The 18843-nt window shown below is 35.5% G+C and overlaps 1 protein-coding gene across 2 annotated transcripts; it reads right to left on the bottom strand.

The window, feature by feature from the left end:
* Nucleotides 1–483: 483 nt before the first annotated feature.
* On the bottom strand, nt 484–13360 carry wfdc1 (WAP four-disulfide core domain 1). Of its 2 annotated transcripts, XM_067389218.1 has the most exons (7): nt 13025–13360; nt 3406–3601; nt 3114–3197; nt 1503–1643; nt 1160–1213; nt 995–1055; nt 484–897 (listed from the first exon to the last, which is right to left on the bottom strand). In XM_067389218.1, the coding sequence occupies exons 1-6, from the start codon at nt 13142–13144 to the stop codon at nt 1000–1002; spliced, it is 651 nt and encodes a 216-aa protein (XP_067245319.1). In that variant the 5' UTR covers nt 13145–13360; the 3' UTR covers nt 484–897; nt 995–999. The 2 variants fall into 2 exon arrangements, with proteins under 2 accessions (XP_067245319.1, XP_067245320.1); XM_067389219.1 differs by lacking the exon at nt 1160–1213.
* Nucleotides 13361–18843: the final 5483 nt, after the last annotated feature.

Here is an 18843-nt window from a genome sequence, read left to right as displayed (position 1 = left end):
GAAGAAGAAAAAAAAACGTAAAAGAAGAAATATATATATATATATATTTTTAAATAATTGTGTGGTATGATTTTTGTGGAGTATTTCTGTACCATTAGAGCCACATCACTCTTAGAAGAAATGGTTCTATATAGAACCTTAAAGGGTTCTGTCAGGCACTTCATATAGAACCCATAAGGGGTTCCTATCATGGGATCATTTTATGGTTTTGGTTTGAGTTAATTCATTTGGTTTTAATTATTTAATTATATGATTAGAATTATTAATTAATTATTAAACAGCTCGTATACTATATCAATACAAAAAAAAAAAAAAGAAAAAGAAAAATGAAATAACCTGTTAAACATGAAAGTGTTAGGCCATCATTAGGTAAATGTTTCCTTTTATAGCAGTTTTTTAAAATTGAGTCAACCTATTGAATTATTTCCCCCAAAGAGTTTATAATAACTGAGAAGTTAACATATATTAACCAGCTGTTTTTGGTGTATCAATTGGAAGAAAATAGAAAAAAACAAAACAAGAGATCAGACTCAGCAGCATAAAAAACACACAAAGTATCATTCTTAAAACTCTTAAATACAGTTAATTCTGAGGGAATGTGCTTTTTACCCAAAGTATGCATATAAGACATTAGCTATTATTGTATAAACCCTTTGATACTTTCTGTGGTCTGTTTTTTGGCTTTTGTAAGAGGTAGGAAATTTTAGCTTTCCATTTCTGTCTCCACATTAAGCACCCAAGAAAAATAGCACCAGATACAGTATGAGCCGATCTCTGGTTTAAGCTAAAGAGAAAGGCTTGTCCAGTTACATTGGATTTGAAGGGTGGGGTTCAGGAATAAGGGTCAGTGGTTACTGGTTACTACAGTCCTCTAAAATGGAACCCACATTCAGTCACCTAATGAGAAAAAAAGATAATGCCTCTTGAAAAACAGAAACTAGGATTCAAAAGTTGGGATTCATATGCAGTTGTGAAACTCCACTAATCAACTCACCTGTCTCAGCCCAAGTGCTTGTGTTGTTGTTTCTCATAGCTCACTGCATTGTTGGGGTTACCTGGTGAATAGAGATAAACTCATTGTCAGTCTGTTATTAATGGCTGCTTTTATTCTTCCCCTCCCTAAAGCTGAAAGACAAAATAAATTGGTGGTCGTACTAACCTAAAAAATCCTTGGAAAAATAATCTTTGGACTTGTGTCTCAGGCTACGTCCATCTAGAGGGAGAACAGTTAAATGTGTTTATTGTATGAATGTTTTATTTAAATAGGGTGAATGGGACACTTTTTGCCATTGAGATTACTTGGGAAAAGTACCACTATGTTATAAAATTCACCACTATATTAATTCTACAATCTGCTGTTGGATTTTGAATGAAATCTTGCTTAGGTTTTTTACTAAAACAATGTTTATAACAACCATACTATAAGGCCTACACAATGTATAATGTGTGGACAGAGTGATGGATGTATTAATGAAGGATTAGATGGAGGAACCCTTTCAGACCTGAGTTTCCACGCTGTTTAATGCACTGGCCTCGGTTTGGGATTCCAGCGGAGGGGTTTCCTGGGTTGATGATGTGGCACTCGTAACCAGTTGGACAGAGTAAAGGCTCATCTCCATCCTCTGTGGTGCTGCAGGCCTCAGCTGCACATTTTAGCAAATACAGTTAAGCAAGTCACTGGTTTGTGCCATTGTGTGCATATCTGTGTTCATGTCGGTTCGAGCACCAGAATGTTTTTCTGCAGGCAAAGTGTGCATGTAATCCTTGTAATACTTGATTGGGAATACCAAACCACCTGCAGGTGGCAGTGTCACTGCTAGGGATGTATTAAGGGGTCAAGGTTGAGGCTCGTGAAATCTAGCTCCCCATCTCTTTGGGCATAATGGATGGAGCTAGAAGGTCAAACCAAACCCTAACCCTACAAATAACTCTATCCCTCCACTATTAGATCAACTTAACCCATGGCATCTGAAGAAGAGGAGGTCATTTAGTGGAGGTCACTGCTTGTCAAGGTTTGGCTGGTTAGCATGAGCCAGTTAGAGGCTTCTGGATAGTTTTCTATAGGTATTGTATATATATTCCTCAAAAAAAGCCAGCCAAACCCCTTAAGATTTTAAGTTCATATTTAAAAATATTTTATAAAACATAGTCACATGGTCAGGGCTCCAGTGTTGGTTAATGGTCACATGACATGCAGATAAGCAAATGAAATATTTATATAATATAAAATAAAATATTAATTTAAAATAAGAATTAAAAATAAGAACAAATATAAAATCATTTTATATAATATAAATATACTTAAATGCAGTATTTATATAATGTAAAATAAAATATCTTATCAATTATATTTAAGGTGCCCTAGAATTAAAAATTGAATTTATATTGGCATAGTTGAATAACAAGAGTTCAGTACATGGAAAAGACATACAGTGAGTCTCAAACTCCATTGTTTCCTCCTTCTTATATAAATCTCATTTGTTTAGAAGACCTCCGGAAAACAGACGAATCTCAACATAACACCGACTGTTAAGTATATATATATATATATACCGACTGTTTATATATATATATATATATATATATATATATATATATATATATATATATATATATATATATATATATATATATATAATTATATAAGTTATTTTTAAGTAAAATTTATTTTAATATTTTTATTTTTTAAATTTAATTCATTATTAGCCTTTCATCAACTCATGAACCCCCCTGCAGCTTATTTTTTCTAAATTTTCTTATTTTTGATAGATTTTTGGATATGAATAGACCTTAGTGAGGGTAGCTTTTTATTTAATTTTGACAAGAATAAAAACGAGGTTGTGAGGGACAGAAGTGTTCAGCCGATGAAACGTCTTTACAAAAAACTTTTAGTACACAAAAACTCCACAGGTAAGGAGTTTTTGAAAGTTGTGAGCTGTGAAAATTTCATGTGTCCTAGACCTTTATGTAGCACATGCCATTGTAAATTCCATTTGCATGAAATTCAATACTAACATCTATTAAGATTACTTAATATGGTTTAAAATAACAAATAATGGTGAGTCAGTGCGCTGTCACTCTGAGCATTAATTCATTGATTAATCCACACTCACCCTGCAGAACCTCCTCTGGTCCATCTAACAGCCAGCCGTTCCCCCCTAACCACCGCGGCTTGGGCTGCACCAACCAGTCCAGCACTGACAAAAAGAAATCAATACACATTATAAGCATGGCCAAAATTACCCATGATTTACCTTATACACACCCTGCTCAGTAAATCACACCTTACTCCTCAATTCATTGTAAAATCCATTTGCACTATACCTTGTATGCTAAAGTGGATGTGTGTGTCTGTGGGGTTGCTTGTGGTGATTATTGAGCAGATCGTAGTGTGTTTTTTCTCACCGGGTGGAGGTTGTACTGACTCCAGGCAGGCATAGATGCAGCCGTTGTAACAGCACCGTTTGTGTCTCTCACACTCAGAATCAGACCGGCAACCCGACACCTCACAGGCCCGCTCGGGCAGCATCTGGGGCGGCGGAGGACAACGGTCATTCTTCTGGTGCTGAGTGGTCTGGGGATGGTTGGGGTACTCGTAGTCCTAACAAATAGACAACATATGTAATATGAAAAAAAATAAACCTTGACACAGGGTGATCAAGACCCTGACATGGAGTGATCAATCAATCAATCAATCAATCAATCAATCAATCAATCAATCAATCAATCAATCAATCAATCAATCAATCAATCAATCAATCAATCAATCAATCAATCAATCAATCAATCAATCAATCAATCAATCAATCAATCAATCAATCAATCAATCAATCAATTGAACTAATCTGAACAGCACCAAAACACACTTTTAGCCAATCAGCAGTAGGGGGACATATGGGGGAGGAGAGTCAGTGAGCAAGAAGGAGATTTGCAGAAATACTGTAGAAAGAGAGATGTCTGAGAGACATTACAAAAGAGAAAAGGTCAGATGAATATCTCTGGAAAAAGAAAGAAGGGATATGATCAGGCGAGAGCTTTAGGACTTAGTCGTTAATATTTGAAATTGTTTCCAGTGTTGGAGAGGCCTAAGCGGGAAGGCCTGAAAATGGAATTTGAGTTTGTGTTGTTTCTTTTCCATACACAAGTAAGTTTTGCTATGTTTCACAGAACAAAGACATGCTGTTGTTGTAATGTTAGCTATAGTAACAGATTTGAGTGTCATACTCTTGTGTACTGTATGCTCATTTTTTGTTCTTCCTTGTTGTTCGTTCAGCATCTTCGCTATATTTTTTTGCAAAGCATTATTATACATCCACTCTTGCATTGCGTGTACATGCGTTTTGGGTGCGGAGCGAAGAAGGAAGGGGTTTGTTTGATGAGGTTGATTTCAAATATCAAGAGTGTTTCTCGGAAATCACTTACTACATCTTTAAACTCAATAAAAATTAGAAATATTGTTTCGGGAACTAGCTGAAATAAAATAAGTTTAGGTTTTGTGTATTTTATTTAGTTTCAGTTATTGTTTATTTCTTTATTAGGGCCTGAGCACCGGTGCTGCGAGGACCCTATTGTAATTGCTCAGTCAATTGTTCTTATTTTTTGAAATTAATTTTTGAGGGCCTAAACATGCTCGAAAACTTTGCACACGTGTCAGAAGTAGTGAAAATGTACGTCTAATATGGGTTTCTGAATTAGGTGTGGCAAAATGTCTCGATAGCGCCACTTAGGGCTGGGCGATATATCGCATGCGATTGTCACGCGCATTTTGTCAGTAAAGCCGGTTCCCTGATTAACGCAAAATCGCCATCACCTGCTTTCAAATGGAGCGGCATTTAATAGACAGAGCCGTATTTCACTGATAAGCCACGCAATATCGCGTTCATATCGCAGATGTATCGCCTATGTATCGCGATATGAACGCGATATTGCGTGGCTTGTCAGTGAACTACGACTCTGTCTATTAAATGCCGCTCCATTTGAAAGCAGGTGATGGCGATTTAGCGGCAATCAGGGAACCGGCTTTACTGACGATATGCGCGTGACAATCACATGCGATATATCGCCCAGCCCTAGCGCCACTTACAATATTTCAATCAAGCGCCTTTCGCACTACGTTTTACGTACAGGTATGAAATTTGGTAGATATATGTAACAGTCCAATATCTACAAAAAAAGTCCATGGGTGCAAAATCTGAAAACCCAACAGGAAGTGAAATATTTTGAATTTTCTCTGCAAAATGTTTGCAGTTTTTGCCATTTCCAGACATTGTACTTTAACAAACTCTTCCTAGAGATTTGATCAGATTAACATTATATTTGGTCAGTCTAATCTAAAGGCCTTTGCTACATTAAATTGCGAAGATCTTGAGTTTTCGCTGAAGGTGGCCTGACAAAGTTCAATGTTTCTCCATGAAACAGGAATTTGTTGTAACATATAGTGTCCGATCTGCCTCAAACTTCACATGTTTTGTTAGAAGACAGAAGACATCTACATGGCAATATTCAGTTAGTCATAGCGGCACCTGCAGGCAATGCTTTGCACTGTAATTCACTGCGAGAAACACATTTAAATATGCCATGAGGTACCAAACATGCTAGAAATACTTTAAATCATGCAACACTTGGCTAAGTGCTAAAGTATGCGATTAACAGGAAGTTGTTGTAACTCAGGCAAACAATGTCCGATCTGCTCCAAACTTCACATTTGATAATACTCCTGCCCTGAAGACATCTACATGGTAATATTCAGTAATAGTCAAAGAGCCACCTGTTGGCAGCAGGAAGTGTGGCACGTCAAAATGAATTATTTATCCTGTATTTACTAGCTTACATGCATGTCACCCACTATTCACTGTTTTTACAAGGGTGTGAGGGCCCTTTCATAGCTGCTTGCAGCTTTAATTTAGTTATTGTAATTTTTTATGGATTTAGTCTTAGATAACTATAATAACTAATAAGAAATAAAAATAATAAAACTTGCAATCAGTCTGGTGTGCTACACAAAAGTATCACTGTTTTTCCATGCAATGTCTCTTATAGCCTGTGACACGGTTTTCTTTGATGTAGCACTGTTAATATAACGGGTACACTGTTCAGGAACATAATACCTCTCATACAGACACTGGGTAAGAAAAAAGGCTTTTCATCCAAGTCTGAGCCTTTCTACTCCATAGTTTTCTTCCTCCCATGGGTTCTTCAATGGGCTCATAGATCTGCCAAAGCCAGGTTTCAGTTTGCACTAGAGGTACTCTTTAGGGGTGCGCTCTATTCTGAGAGTCCTCCTCCATTCTCTTGCTTTTCTTTGTACAGTTCAACACTACTCAAGCTCACCAATTCTCTTCATATCCTGGCCAAGTATATACTAAACTGTTGCTGAAACTCCAGACTGGAGCTGTTGAGAATGCAGACTTGGATAAGCTGGTGTTCAGAGCTTAATTCTTCTCCGCAGAGCCTTTTATTACAGCCAAGTCGAAATGTGGCTGTGATTTTGTTTGCTAATGGAATTATGGGTTTGTGAACTGCATGCATCTTAAAAACTCAGCATGTTCAATTGGCAGGTTTGGAGCTTTGCTTTCGAACAAACTTTTAAAATAAAAGCAAATGTCTGACATGGGCCCATTGTGGTTATTACAATTTAAAATAACTGTTTTCTATTATAGTAAATGTAATTTATTCCTGTGATGGTAAAGCTGAATTTCAGCATTATTACTCCAGTCTTCAGTGTCATATGATCATTTAATCATTCTAATATGCTAATTTGGTGCTCAATAAACATTTCTTATTATCAGTAATGAAAACAGTTGTTCTTACATTTACATTTATACATTTAGCAGATACTTATTTGAAATAGAAGTAGCTTGTAACAATGTAAACGTCTTTACTCTCACATTAATTGAATGCATCCTAGTTAGGATCAGTCTGCCTTTGCTTATTTAACATACAGATTATATTTCCCCAAGTGTCTCTGGATCAGACAGAGAGGAAGTGGTGGTGTGCTCTTCCTGTCTGAAGTAGGTCCCCTGATGCGGTACTGTATATGTCTTTCTGCTTATCTCTCCCAAATCCTCTGTTCCTGCTTATGAGATATCAGTACTTTATACAACAGTTTGTTCCGGTCCTTTGATTTGATCAGACAACGATGCTGATATTTCATTTAACAATACAGGAACTTTTTATTGTTTGATGCTGCTTTTGCTGGTGTTTTAACACAAATTTAAGCAAAATATTGTAAAAGCGGTCTGTACTCTCTTTCTGTATAAATAGATTTTCTGGTGAAAAATGTGTGCACTATTAACTGAGAGCTGCCTATTATTTTAGTGTCACCAATGCTGAGTTAAGCACTGCAAAATTACACTCCCTCACCCTCAAGGAGCCACAAAACATAATTTACTTCCCATTTAAATTGTAACTCCACCCTGTAATTGCTCAACATCCTTCAGGTTCACTGAGCTGAGGCCCCTATTAGTATGGACAATAAGATTTGAACTAAATACATGTTGACATACTTAGCACGCTGTAGTGTGGTCTTCTAAGCAATCATTAAGATAATTACGAGAGGAAAACTAAATAGCCCCCTTTCCTCTCTCTCCAAGTTCCTCCGATGTGCTGTGATTTAAGTCTAGACGTCTGCATGTTCATTTCCTGCCGAGTTCTAGGTATTTTACAGTTTCTTAGGTGCTTCGGAGGCTTGGCTCAGTCTGAACTGAGTGGAGTGAGTAGGACGGGGTCCGTGTGATTGGCAGATCTGAAGATAGGAACCGAAAGCTTGATGAGGGGAAGGGTTAAGGTCACTTGTTTCAGTGTTTCACCTCTTTTTCTTGATAAACTCTTTTCCTCCATGGTTTACGATTGTGATGATCCCTAAGCTCTTTGAAATAATTTAGCAGTCCCTATGTAGACTATTTTGGACTAGCTCAATATCGACATGACATGAGGTAAGTAAATTAGTACATTAGCAAGATTACTTCCCTTCCCCTTAAATTTATTGTAATATGTATCGTTTAAATGAATGGTGATGTGCATCATTTAATGTCAGTTGATATATTCTAGACCAAAAATGGGTTTTAAACATAAAACATATCTTGGTGTAAACATCAGCACCACAGGAAACTACCTAACAGCCACTCAAATCACTCTAGCAATGCCCTAGCAACCACCGAGAACACACTAGAAACTAGCAGCCACATTAACTAACACCTTTCAAATCACCCTAGAAACTGCCTAGAACACTCTAGCAACCTGTGTTGGGGGTTATGCATTACAAGTAACTTGAGTTACGTAATCAGATTACTTTTTTCAAGTAACTAGTAAAGTAACACATTACTTTTTCAATTTACGGCAAAATAAATATTGCGCCTGCTGCAGCCATGATACGGCAGCAAAGTTCCTTGATTATTACGCCTGAATGAGAGTATAGTTCCTAGCCATATCAGCCTAGAAAATCGCAACTTTTCATTTTCTGACGGTCTTAGTACACGATTTAACTACAGAAGAGTCAAGTTTTAAATAGGAAAAATATCAAAACTCTTTGGTCACTTTTAAGCGCGATGCTAACGGTCTAATCAGATTCAATGAACTATGCTAAGCTATGCTAAAAGTGGTACCGCCAGAACCGGAGATCGGCTGAATGGATTCGAAAAGGGTAAAACTCAACTGTTTAACTCTAGGGGAGTTGGAAAATGAGCCTATTTTCAAAAAAAGTGGAGTGTTCCTTTAAAAGTAACTTTCCCCCAACACTGCTAGCAAAACTTGTGGGTCTGTCTGAAAATCTAACTGGTACACTCTAAAAAAATCTGTAAAAATAGGGTAGAATGTATTATTTTAATTTGACGGAATTTTCCACATATTACCTCTATTTAGAATTTTGAACTTCATTGCGTGTTTTAGGGTTAATGGAAATGTCCGTAGAATTACTGTATAATGTCCTGGTAATTTTCTGCCAGTACATTTTCCTTTTTTATTTATTTATTTTTTTTTAGGGATTTTTAAATTTAGAAATAACTTAATGTAAGCTATTTTATCTAAACATTACAGAAATATTTTTTTTTAAATATTTGGGTATTTTTATTTTTATTTTTTTACAAAGCCTGTTTGCATCTAGATTTTTTTAAAACAATGAGTTAAACATGTTTATGTTTCATTTTCCTGTGAAACTACCATCTCCATCTCAGCTGACTGGGATTACGGTTGAACTCCCTCTGCAACAGAACACATGATTGCTGTACAACTGCTTTAGCCTGAACTCATGTTGAGTATTAGCTGGAGTTGAAACACCACAACAGTCAAATGCTTCTTAAAGAGCTTATAGCTTTTGGTCAGAAGTTGTACTTTTCGACATATTTTATCGCACCCAAAGATGAGCTGAACTCTCCCAATCTGTCCTGTCTGTCTAGTACTGTATGTAGTGCTGGAAAGTTTGGAAAGTTCATTTTAGTGAATTGGTTTGTTAGAATGGTTGATTTAAATGATTTTCTAATCAAATAAATGATTAAGTCTCCTCATCTTTTCGTAATGAAATAGTTGCTGTGCCATTCATCATGTTTTTACATCATGTTTTATGTATACAGTATATCATGTTTTATTGTTTTATTAGCTGTACACTAGACCATTCAAAGGGGTCTGAAAGATGTTTTTGAAAGAAATATCTTATGCTCACCAAGGCTGCATTTATTTGATCAAAAATACAGTAAAAACAGCAATATTGGGAAATATTATTAGAATTTAAAAATAATTGTTTTCTTTTTTAATTATACACTTTATTTCAATGGTCCACTTTAGTCATAACTATAAGTAACTATGCAACTACATGCTAACTAACTCTCATTAGAGTATTAGTAGACTGTAGTAGACTGTAAGTAGACTGGTAGGTTAGGGTTAGTAGAATAAGTTGACATGTCGTTGCAAATTAAATTACTTATAGTCAGTAGAAGATTGAAATAAAGTGTTACCTATCTATCCTACTTATGTTATAGTTACATTTTTGTCTTTCTGTCATCCTAATTAAGATCCTAATTGTTGTTCTGCCAGATAAATATTTCTCTTAATCTAAAAATATTATCATATGATACTTGTATACTTAATGACTCCCGAAATGGCTGTCATGTAGTTAGCTTCTTTTTGTTAGCAACTTGTAGCTTGGGAAACTACAGTTTCAATGTAGCTTCTTTAACACTGGACAATGAGAAGTTTCCGACAAGTTCTGGGGTGTTAATCAAATAATTTAAGCTGCAAATTAATGATTAATATCTTGCAAAAACTAAAAATTAATGATTACTATATTACAAATGCTATTTATGGTGCAAAACATTAACAGCTCCATCCATTTTGAAATAACCTGCTGTGCAAGCAGATACTGAACTGCTGATTTGAGTCTATGTGCAAACAGAACCTGAAAGAGGAAGACAGACAATTGCATCGCCTCAGGAGGTTGTTGACAGGTATAGCTCTAAAACATCTGTCATCATCTCTGTCAGCTTTATACCGTTCGCCCTTGGCTTGTTAATCATCACTGTGGACCTCGGAGATTGATGGGGTTGTGAGGGTACAGCAGAGTTGAGATGACCACTCACATGCCTTTACATGTCCGGACTAAGCTGTTATATGCTGTAAAAAGCTTTGATATTCATATTAGTCTTTTGTGATGGCTATCTTTACAACTTAGCTTTATAATCATGCTATTTTACTTTAGCAGCCCAAACCCTACCAAACAAGCTCTTTGACTGATCACGTTCTGATTCTTTGTAAGGATAAATAGTCCTTGCTTGGTTGTTCGCAGTCACGAGTGAGCTGGGAGCCAGCTGGACCAGGATGTCTTTTGGACCGCTTCAGGCCCACCCAGAAAATACAGAATGCTGGCTCAAACTCACTTTCTCTCTCCCCTAACAATACTGTGTTACAAAACCCTGAAAGTGAGGGCACAGTTTTCTACTTTTCTGACCTCTGTTATTGCCGTTTTTCTTAAGAGAGGTCACATCAGTGGAATGATCTCAATTACCCTCAATGTGAACCTAATTATGATTCATTGCTATAACAGCACTGTACTGTGTCTACACATGCTTCATCAGTTCACACCAATGACTTCGCAGAAAGAGAGCGAGAAAGAGAGGACAGATAGCAGATGTTACTTGTCATAATGCCAAATGGAAAGATAAATTAACAAAGAAAAATGAATATGAGAGGACTTTTAAGGATAAAATCAGTAAGAAGATGACACATTCAACATGATTCAAAAATTAGCTACTAGAAGGTTACTTTGGGCATGGTCCATTTCCTGTGGCATGTGTGAATGGATCCGTTTGTAAATCTTGAATTCCACAGAGGAGCCGTAATCAGAATAACTCTGGAATTCAGTCAGTTGGGAAGGGATCTCCATCCGGTGCAAATTCCATCTTGCCATCCCTTGTTAATTGTTATCAATCAAACCTACGCTTATCGGGACTAATGAGCAAGGGGCCAGAAACTTCCAGCTTCAAGTTACTATGCATCTGCTGCACACAATACATTCTATACTGCCTGAGTATTCAACCGTAACCACAGAAACTCCACTGGAGTCACAGAGACACAGCCCCCCCCACACGCACACTGTATAATGGACCTAAAAACCCTCTTACAGTCTCACAGATGCCTACCTCCTCCAACACTGCCTTCACTAACAAAGCACCAAAGACTACCATGGATTTTTTCTGATCAAACATACATCAGATATCATATTAGAGTGCAAATTTGATTATTGCTTATTTTTATAGCATATTTGAAGTCTGTGGTAATCTGAAAATACAATTTTCCTACCCAGCACAAAATATACACTCTAAAAAATGAAATGCTGGGTTAAAAACAACCCAAGTTGGGTTGAAAATGGACAAACCCAGCAATTGGGTTGTTTTAACCCAGCAGTTGGGTTAAATGTTTGCCCAACCTGCTGGGTAGTTTTACTTAACTCAACTATTGTTCAAAAATGACAGTATTGCTTACTTGAAATGAACCCAAACTATCTTGAAAATTAACATTTATTAATATGTTTAATAAATGAACATTTTAATTTCATTTTAGATTCATTTTAAGTCAGCCATATAGTCATTTTCAAACAATAGTTGGGTTAAATAAAACTACCCAGCAGGTTGGGCAAACATTTAACCCAACAGTTGGGTTAAAACAACCCAATTGCTGGGTTTGTCCATTTTCAACCCAACTTGGGTTGTTTTTAACCCAGCATTTTTTAGAGTGTACCTTAAACCATAATCCATTGCAAAATAAGTAATAAAAAGAGCAATAGCAATTCCATGATCAAAATATTATGATACATGAATATAGTATGACATGGTACCATATGTTTTTGGACGTGTACCATGGTAGCACTATGAGAATACCATGGTATATGATTCATCAAAAAATATAAAAAAACTGTGGTACAGGAAAATGGCAATCACATATTTGCATATGTATTTTAAATAATAATCCAAAAATATTGATAAATAAAAATATAAAAGATAGTATAAAAATAACAAAAATGTATTTTTTCCATTCCATTAAAAAAAAAATCATTTTTACATTTCTGTAATGTAATGTTTTTTTTTTTTTAGTTTAATATAGTAGTGCCATGCAAATATCATGATAAATATGGTGAGTGAATAATGTCATTCAGTACCATAGTATACACTCTCATTCAAGTGTTGTTTTTTAAAGAAATTCATTTTTTTAAGATGCATTAAATTGATCAAATGTGTCAGTAAAGACATTTATAATGTTACAAAAGATTTCTATTTCAAATAAATGCTGCTATTTTAAACTTTTTTTCTTCATTAAAGTGTTCTGAAGAAAAATTTCAACCAAATTATTAAGTAGGACAACCATTTTCAACAGTGACAAGAAATGTTTCTTTCAGCATATTAGAATGATTTCTGAAGGATCATGTGACACTGAAGTTGTGAAAAAAATCAGCTTTGCCATCACATTTTAAAACATACATAGCGAACAGTTATTTTAAATTATAAAAATATTTCACAATAGTACCGTTTTAAATCCTCACCTTTTGGTTGAGTCCCCTCTTCCTGATCATGCGTGCATTCCCTGAACCAGATGCCAACAGCAGAAAGAAATAGACCAGCACAACCGGCACAAACCCAATCCGGATCTGACAGCCTGGCATGGTCACGCTCTTTCAACCTGACGTTCCTTCTTTTCTCCCAGTAATCCTCGGACTTTTGAAGTTGGTCCCGCTGTTCAAAACTTTGCTGTTGGACCTGTTTATGTGTGTTTAAGGTCTCTGTCCTGTTGTGGTTTCATAAATTCTTCTACAGGAGAGTTTCTAGTCCCATAAAGAAGAAAAAAGCTGCAGAGAATGAACACATAAAGAACACCTCTGAAGGAGTGGGAGCAGGAGAAGTCAAAGAAAAGAAAGAGAAAAAGAGACAGCAGTGTGCATCTGAGGAGAGGGTTAAATGTGTCTACTGACACGAAAAGCACATGGTTACTCAGAGAGAGGGAGGGAACGAGAAAGAGAGGGAGGGAAAGAGGAGGACAAAAAAACAAAGTTGAGAGAATACGTTTTTTTTTTTTTTTTTTTTTTTTTTTTAAACTTTTGCTTTGGCTAGGCATCTTTATGAAGTTATTTTATGACAGTTTTCAGGCCTGATACACAAACTTCATCTGTCTTCATATGGAAAATACATCTGTGAAATATTCAAAAAAGCAAAAGAACTTCATTTCACATATTTGCTTTTGTCTTAAGTAAATGTTATTTCTAGCACCACTATACTGAGGTTTCTCTGAATGTGTGTGTGTTTATTTCCAAGGGATAAAACAGACTGGGCGAAGAAGCGGAAAGAATGAAAGCATGTGGTGAATTCTGAGGAAGGGGCCACTAGTCTTTGAAATTTCATGTTCCCTCCTAAAGTAGGACATCCCGCCTCCAGCCTCACACTCTCTGTACCCTTGTGTACCCCTGCTACAGGGGCTGGGAAAAAAACGAAGGAATGCCAAGTCCATTTTTAACCTTTAACACCATTGCTTTTACTGGATGCAGACACTTGTGATTATTTCAGGGTTTAGAAAAAAATATATGCTTACCAAATATTCCTAAATTGAAAGAAAATGAATCCAGAAATTTCATTATATCCAAGGTAATCTAAAAAAAAAAAAAAAAACCATCACAACACATCTGTGTATGCCTGAAATTTCACGTGTCTGTTTCTATATTAAATGAATGCAACCGCTTTAGTACAAGTTAAAGGGATAGTTCACCCTCAAATCAATTTTTTTTTTCATTATTTACTCACCCACATGTTGTTCCAAACTTGTATGAGTTTCTTTCTTCTGTTGAACACAAAACAAGATATTTTTAAGGAAGAGAGCTGATGGCACCGATTGACTTCCACAGTATTTTTTTTTCCCTACTATGAAAGTCAATGGGTGCCATCAACTGTCTGGTTACCAGCATCCTTAAAAATATCTTCTTTTTATTCATTGTGAGGAATAATGACTCTGTTTTTAAATTTAAAAGTAATGCATTACTTTACTAGTTACTTGAAAAAAGTAATCTGATTACAAAATAAGTTACTTGTAATGTGTTACCCCCACCACTGGTTATGACTGCGTTTTTATGTCACATTTGCTTTTGTTAACACTGTAGGTTTATTAGGTTTAGTGTAGGTGTATGTGATGGAGCATTAAACTTTTAGCGCCACTCACTGGACATTTCACTTTGAAACTGTCGCGAAATGTGCACGACGCAACATATTTTGCATTTTACAGGTAAGCTAATGGTGTTATTTAGCTATACAGCTACTGAGTTACTTCATTTTAACTTCCATTAATGTAAATATGTTAATAAAAATCATTAGAACAATATTAGCTGTCTACCAACTCTGACTCAATTTCTGTTTTTTTTGTGTTGTTATTTATTTTTCTTTGTATATGTATGTGTTCTTAAATTATGTTTTGTTCTGTGTGTTTGTTAGGTGTGTAAACTGTTAGTTTGAATGCTTTATTTTATATCTGATTTTATAACTGATATTTGTGACAACTAGATGAAAATTAGTCTTGCTTCTATTAAATAAATTAACTTTTTTTTTTTTTTTTTACAAACAAAATCATTTAAATATTATCATATATATTTAACAGCATGTCAAAAAATTATTTGCTATAGTCCAGTTTATTTCACTCAAATTCACTTGAACTTAAAGGATATATTAATAACACATGTAAGAAAGAATGACTAGTGAAAAAACACCTGTATGGCAGGATTTCAATAATTGAAGTGAATGCACATGTGTCATCTGATGCACAGCTGTTCTAATTCCTTTGATCTATGATTTTTGTAAAGCTTTGAGACAATCAATCTGCTGACGCTATGATCGGCAAAGATCAATCCAGTAACACAGATAATGATCATTGACTATAGATCTGACCTGCCCAAAACCTTTCCCAGGATCTGTTGAGTAAACAAGAACCATGTGACCTAAAAAAAAAAAAAGTAAACCTAAGCATTTTTTCAATGCTTTAATGTTGCTTGTACTGCAAACTTCCAATGTCTGTGGGGTTGTTGCCTTTTTACTATCTGTACAACATGATTGGTGTATTGTGGAAATAAGCTTTCATGATTTATTTGTGGATAAAAGAAAATAGGGGCCAGACCTCACCGTGCTCCGGAAAGAAGATAAATCTGCAAGAATAAATGCTATGATGTTCCATTTTCTCTGTTTTTACGTCTCTCCCTTTGAAACAAATACCTTTGATTCTTGCATGTAGGTGCATGTAAGTGATGTGGGCTTGTATGTGTGTGTGTGTGTGTGTGTGTTGTCAGGCACTTGAGTGTTATACAACAGTTTGAATTACTATCATAGTTATCCTAATTTTATGTTTTCTCAAATACATCAAAAACTGTATTTCCTTTAATATCTCCATATTAGAGCCACATCAGTCTGTATCGGTTCACAGTGGAGCTCATACAGCTGTTCCCATCACTCCTGTGTAAGACAGCCCCTCTCATTTGACCCCATAGACCCAGAACGACAGAAAATAAGAATGAGAGAGTAAGAGAGAAGTAAAGGAGAAGTATTTATCCAGTATAAACCCTCTAGCCCTTCCAGGTTTTTCTTCTCCATTTGATTTCTTGCTGCTTTGAAGTTCACTCTCTCTGTAAGCATCATGTCTCCCTTTGTATGGCCTCACTATATACATCTTTTTCATTCATAATACATATACCACTGATATCATTTTCTATGAAGCTTAAAACGTGGAAGATTAAATAGCATGATATACCATAAGCATAAACATTAGACACAGTGGCCTCAAAAGCATTTTGAGAAATGTGTTTTGTCCATATAATGGAATTCAATGGTCACCAAAACTGTTACCAACATCTTTCATGTTCCACAGAAAAGAGAAAGTCATACAGGTTTTAAGCGACATGAGGGTAAGTAATGCCGGACATTTAAAGGGTTGGTTCACCCAAAAATGAAAATTCTGTCATTTATTACTCACCCTCATACCGTTCCACACCCGTAAGACCTTCGTTAATCTTCGCAACACAAATTAAGATATTTTAGTTGAAATCCAATGGCTCAGTGAGGCCTCCATAGGGAGCAATGACACTTCCTCTCTCAAGATCCATAAAGGTACTAAAAACATATTTAAATCGGTTCATGTGAGTACAGTGGTTCAATATTAATATTATAAAGCAACGAGAATATTTTTGGTGCACCAAAAAACCCTGAAATAACAACTTATTTAGTGATGGCCGATTTCAAAACACTGCTTCAGGAAGCATCGGATAATAAATGAATCAGTGTATCAAATCTGCTGTTCGGAGCTGTGCTGAAGCAGTGTTTTGAAATAGCCATCGGATTTCAACTAAAATATCTTAATTTGTGTTCCAAAGATTAACGAAGGTCTTGCGGGTGTGGAATGGCATCAGGGTAAGTAATAATTTTCATTTTTAGGTGAACTAACACTTTAATTTTGTGGGTAAATTATCACTTTAAAATCTATGAATGTCAATGCATTCTATACAAAATACACTCAAAAAATGAATTCATTATATGGTTTTTACACACAATTTAATTTAGTTCATTTAGTTGGGTGAACACAATTTAGATGGTTTAGGCCAAATTAATTTACTCCAGTAGGCTATGTTAAACTTAACTTTATTATATGTAACGATAATATTTAAATTGTAGGAAAAAAATTACATAGGGCACCTTTAATTTTCTTATGTTTAAACAATTTACGCAATACATATAATGAACAAATACGAAAAGACTGGAATCAGTAAAGAAATGACTATAGATCACTGCCTAAGCACAAGTGCCACTCTTCAATAACCACAAAATTAAAAAAACATTTTAGAAACTCCTCTAATTGTCCAACATAACTGAACTTTAAACACTAACATGCCTTTCTTTTGCTGAAAAACATAAAATAACACTTGATCACAAAATTTAAGCTGCGTCCGAAATCACGTACTGTTGAGTAGGTACTACATTTGAATTTAAATTTACTTCACGACCATTGAAAAAGTATGTTATATATAGTACGAAAGTGTGTAGTATGAATGAATTCGGACGTGCTACATCAACCATGTTGTTACTGTCACATGACCTACCAGTGCCAGTTACGTCCCTGCAACTCCATTCACAAATCCTCTCCCGTGGCCTCATGGGATAGTAAAGTGTCCAACGTATTTCCATCATATGTATCTCACCAGAAGCAGTAAGTCATCCGGGTACTTTTCGCTACTGTTTTTCGAATACTATGAATTCAGACAGACTACTCTGTGTTTTTCGCATACTATATTCAATGTCGTACGCAGCTTTACTCTCATAATGCAGTTCCTTGCAAAGCATGCTGGAACTGCAGATCCACTGCCCAGTAAGTTTTCAACACAAATTATTCATGTAACACAAATGACTTAAGTAAACTTCAGCTTTAAATATATTAGGTGGATTGAACACAATGAAATTAAGTTTGTGTTACTTTAGCTCACTTTAATTAAACTCAACAAGCAGAACTAAACTCGCAATTTCCAGTCTATAGTCTTTGCCTCTTGCTTTTCAAAGAGCTGGTTACCTTAATCAGGTGTTCTGACACTTTGCATTTTCTGTTTAAAGACAGACAGATTTCCACTTTGTTGTCATTTCTGTTTAATTTCTTAGGAATTTTCCCTTTTGTCTGTATCATAAGATTCAGTCTAGTTCACTGAACGTTGCCATCAAGCACAAGGTCACACATGTATCATTCTGAACGGTTGTTTCGGGGGTTACTGCATAACCCAGACAACACGAAGGTCAAAGTGAAGAGGCCCGGGTTTATGAGAGGAGGGAGATATGGCTGGAGAAACGGATCTGGGATCCGTTATTCCACTTTACTCCATCAACTGTTTCCAATTACAGACTTCAAAGGACTCATCGCCTCAACCGTGTTTGAAAAAAAAAAAGGACGGCTCAGGTCACAGGAAAAAAGTCCTATATTCTCTCATTACAGCATTATTTCTTCTTCTCTTTGGGAATGAGATGATCGGATCAAGTGTCAAAAACTATATACGGTATAACAGCTATTTCTGCTTGAAATAATAAATCCACAGTGAATTTACAGTAAAATGATAAGAGCAGTGTTGTTATTTGTTAACTAAAACTAAAACTTTTAAAAATCGTTGTTTGGTATTTGAAATAAAGCCAAAATAAAATAAAATAATTACATGAAAAACATACCAAACTTAACAAAAATTAGACATGTTCTAATTGTTAGTACTAAAACTAAAAATATAAAAATAAAAGCTCATTAAAATTCTATAATAGTATATAAATAACACTCAATATGATGAATATGATAAAATGATTAACTTATTTT

This window comes from Chanodichthys erythropterus, chromosome 7 (genome assembly GCF_024489055.1).
Source record: "Chanodichthys erythropterus isolate Z2021 chromosome 7, ASM2448905v1, whole genome shotgun sequence".
NCBI lineage: Eukaryota > Metazoa > Chordata > Actinopteri > Cypriniformes > Xenocyprididae > Chanodichthys > Chanodichthys erythropterus.
Note: the sequence above shows the minus strand (reverse complement) of the source record. Positions and strands in the feature narration are given on the sequence as shown.

What these genes read in the sequence shown, in the direction of transcription:
- wfdc1 (XM_067389218.1), bottom strand. Translation starts at nt 13,144, where the DNA reads ATGCCAGGCTGTCAGATCCGGATTGGGTTTGTGCCGGTTGTGCTGGTC. An exon ending in AGAGGGGACTCAACCAAAAG is followed by an intron (nt 3,602 to 13,024) that starts GTGAGGATTTAA and finishes TCTATTTGTTAG; the next exon opens with GACTACGAGTACCCCAACCA. An exon ending in TAAACAGCGTGGAAACTCAG is followed by an intron (nt 1,214 to 1,502) that starts GTCTGAAAGGGT and finishes TTCTCCCTCTAG; the next exon opens with ATGGACGTAGCCTGAGACAC.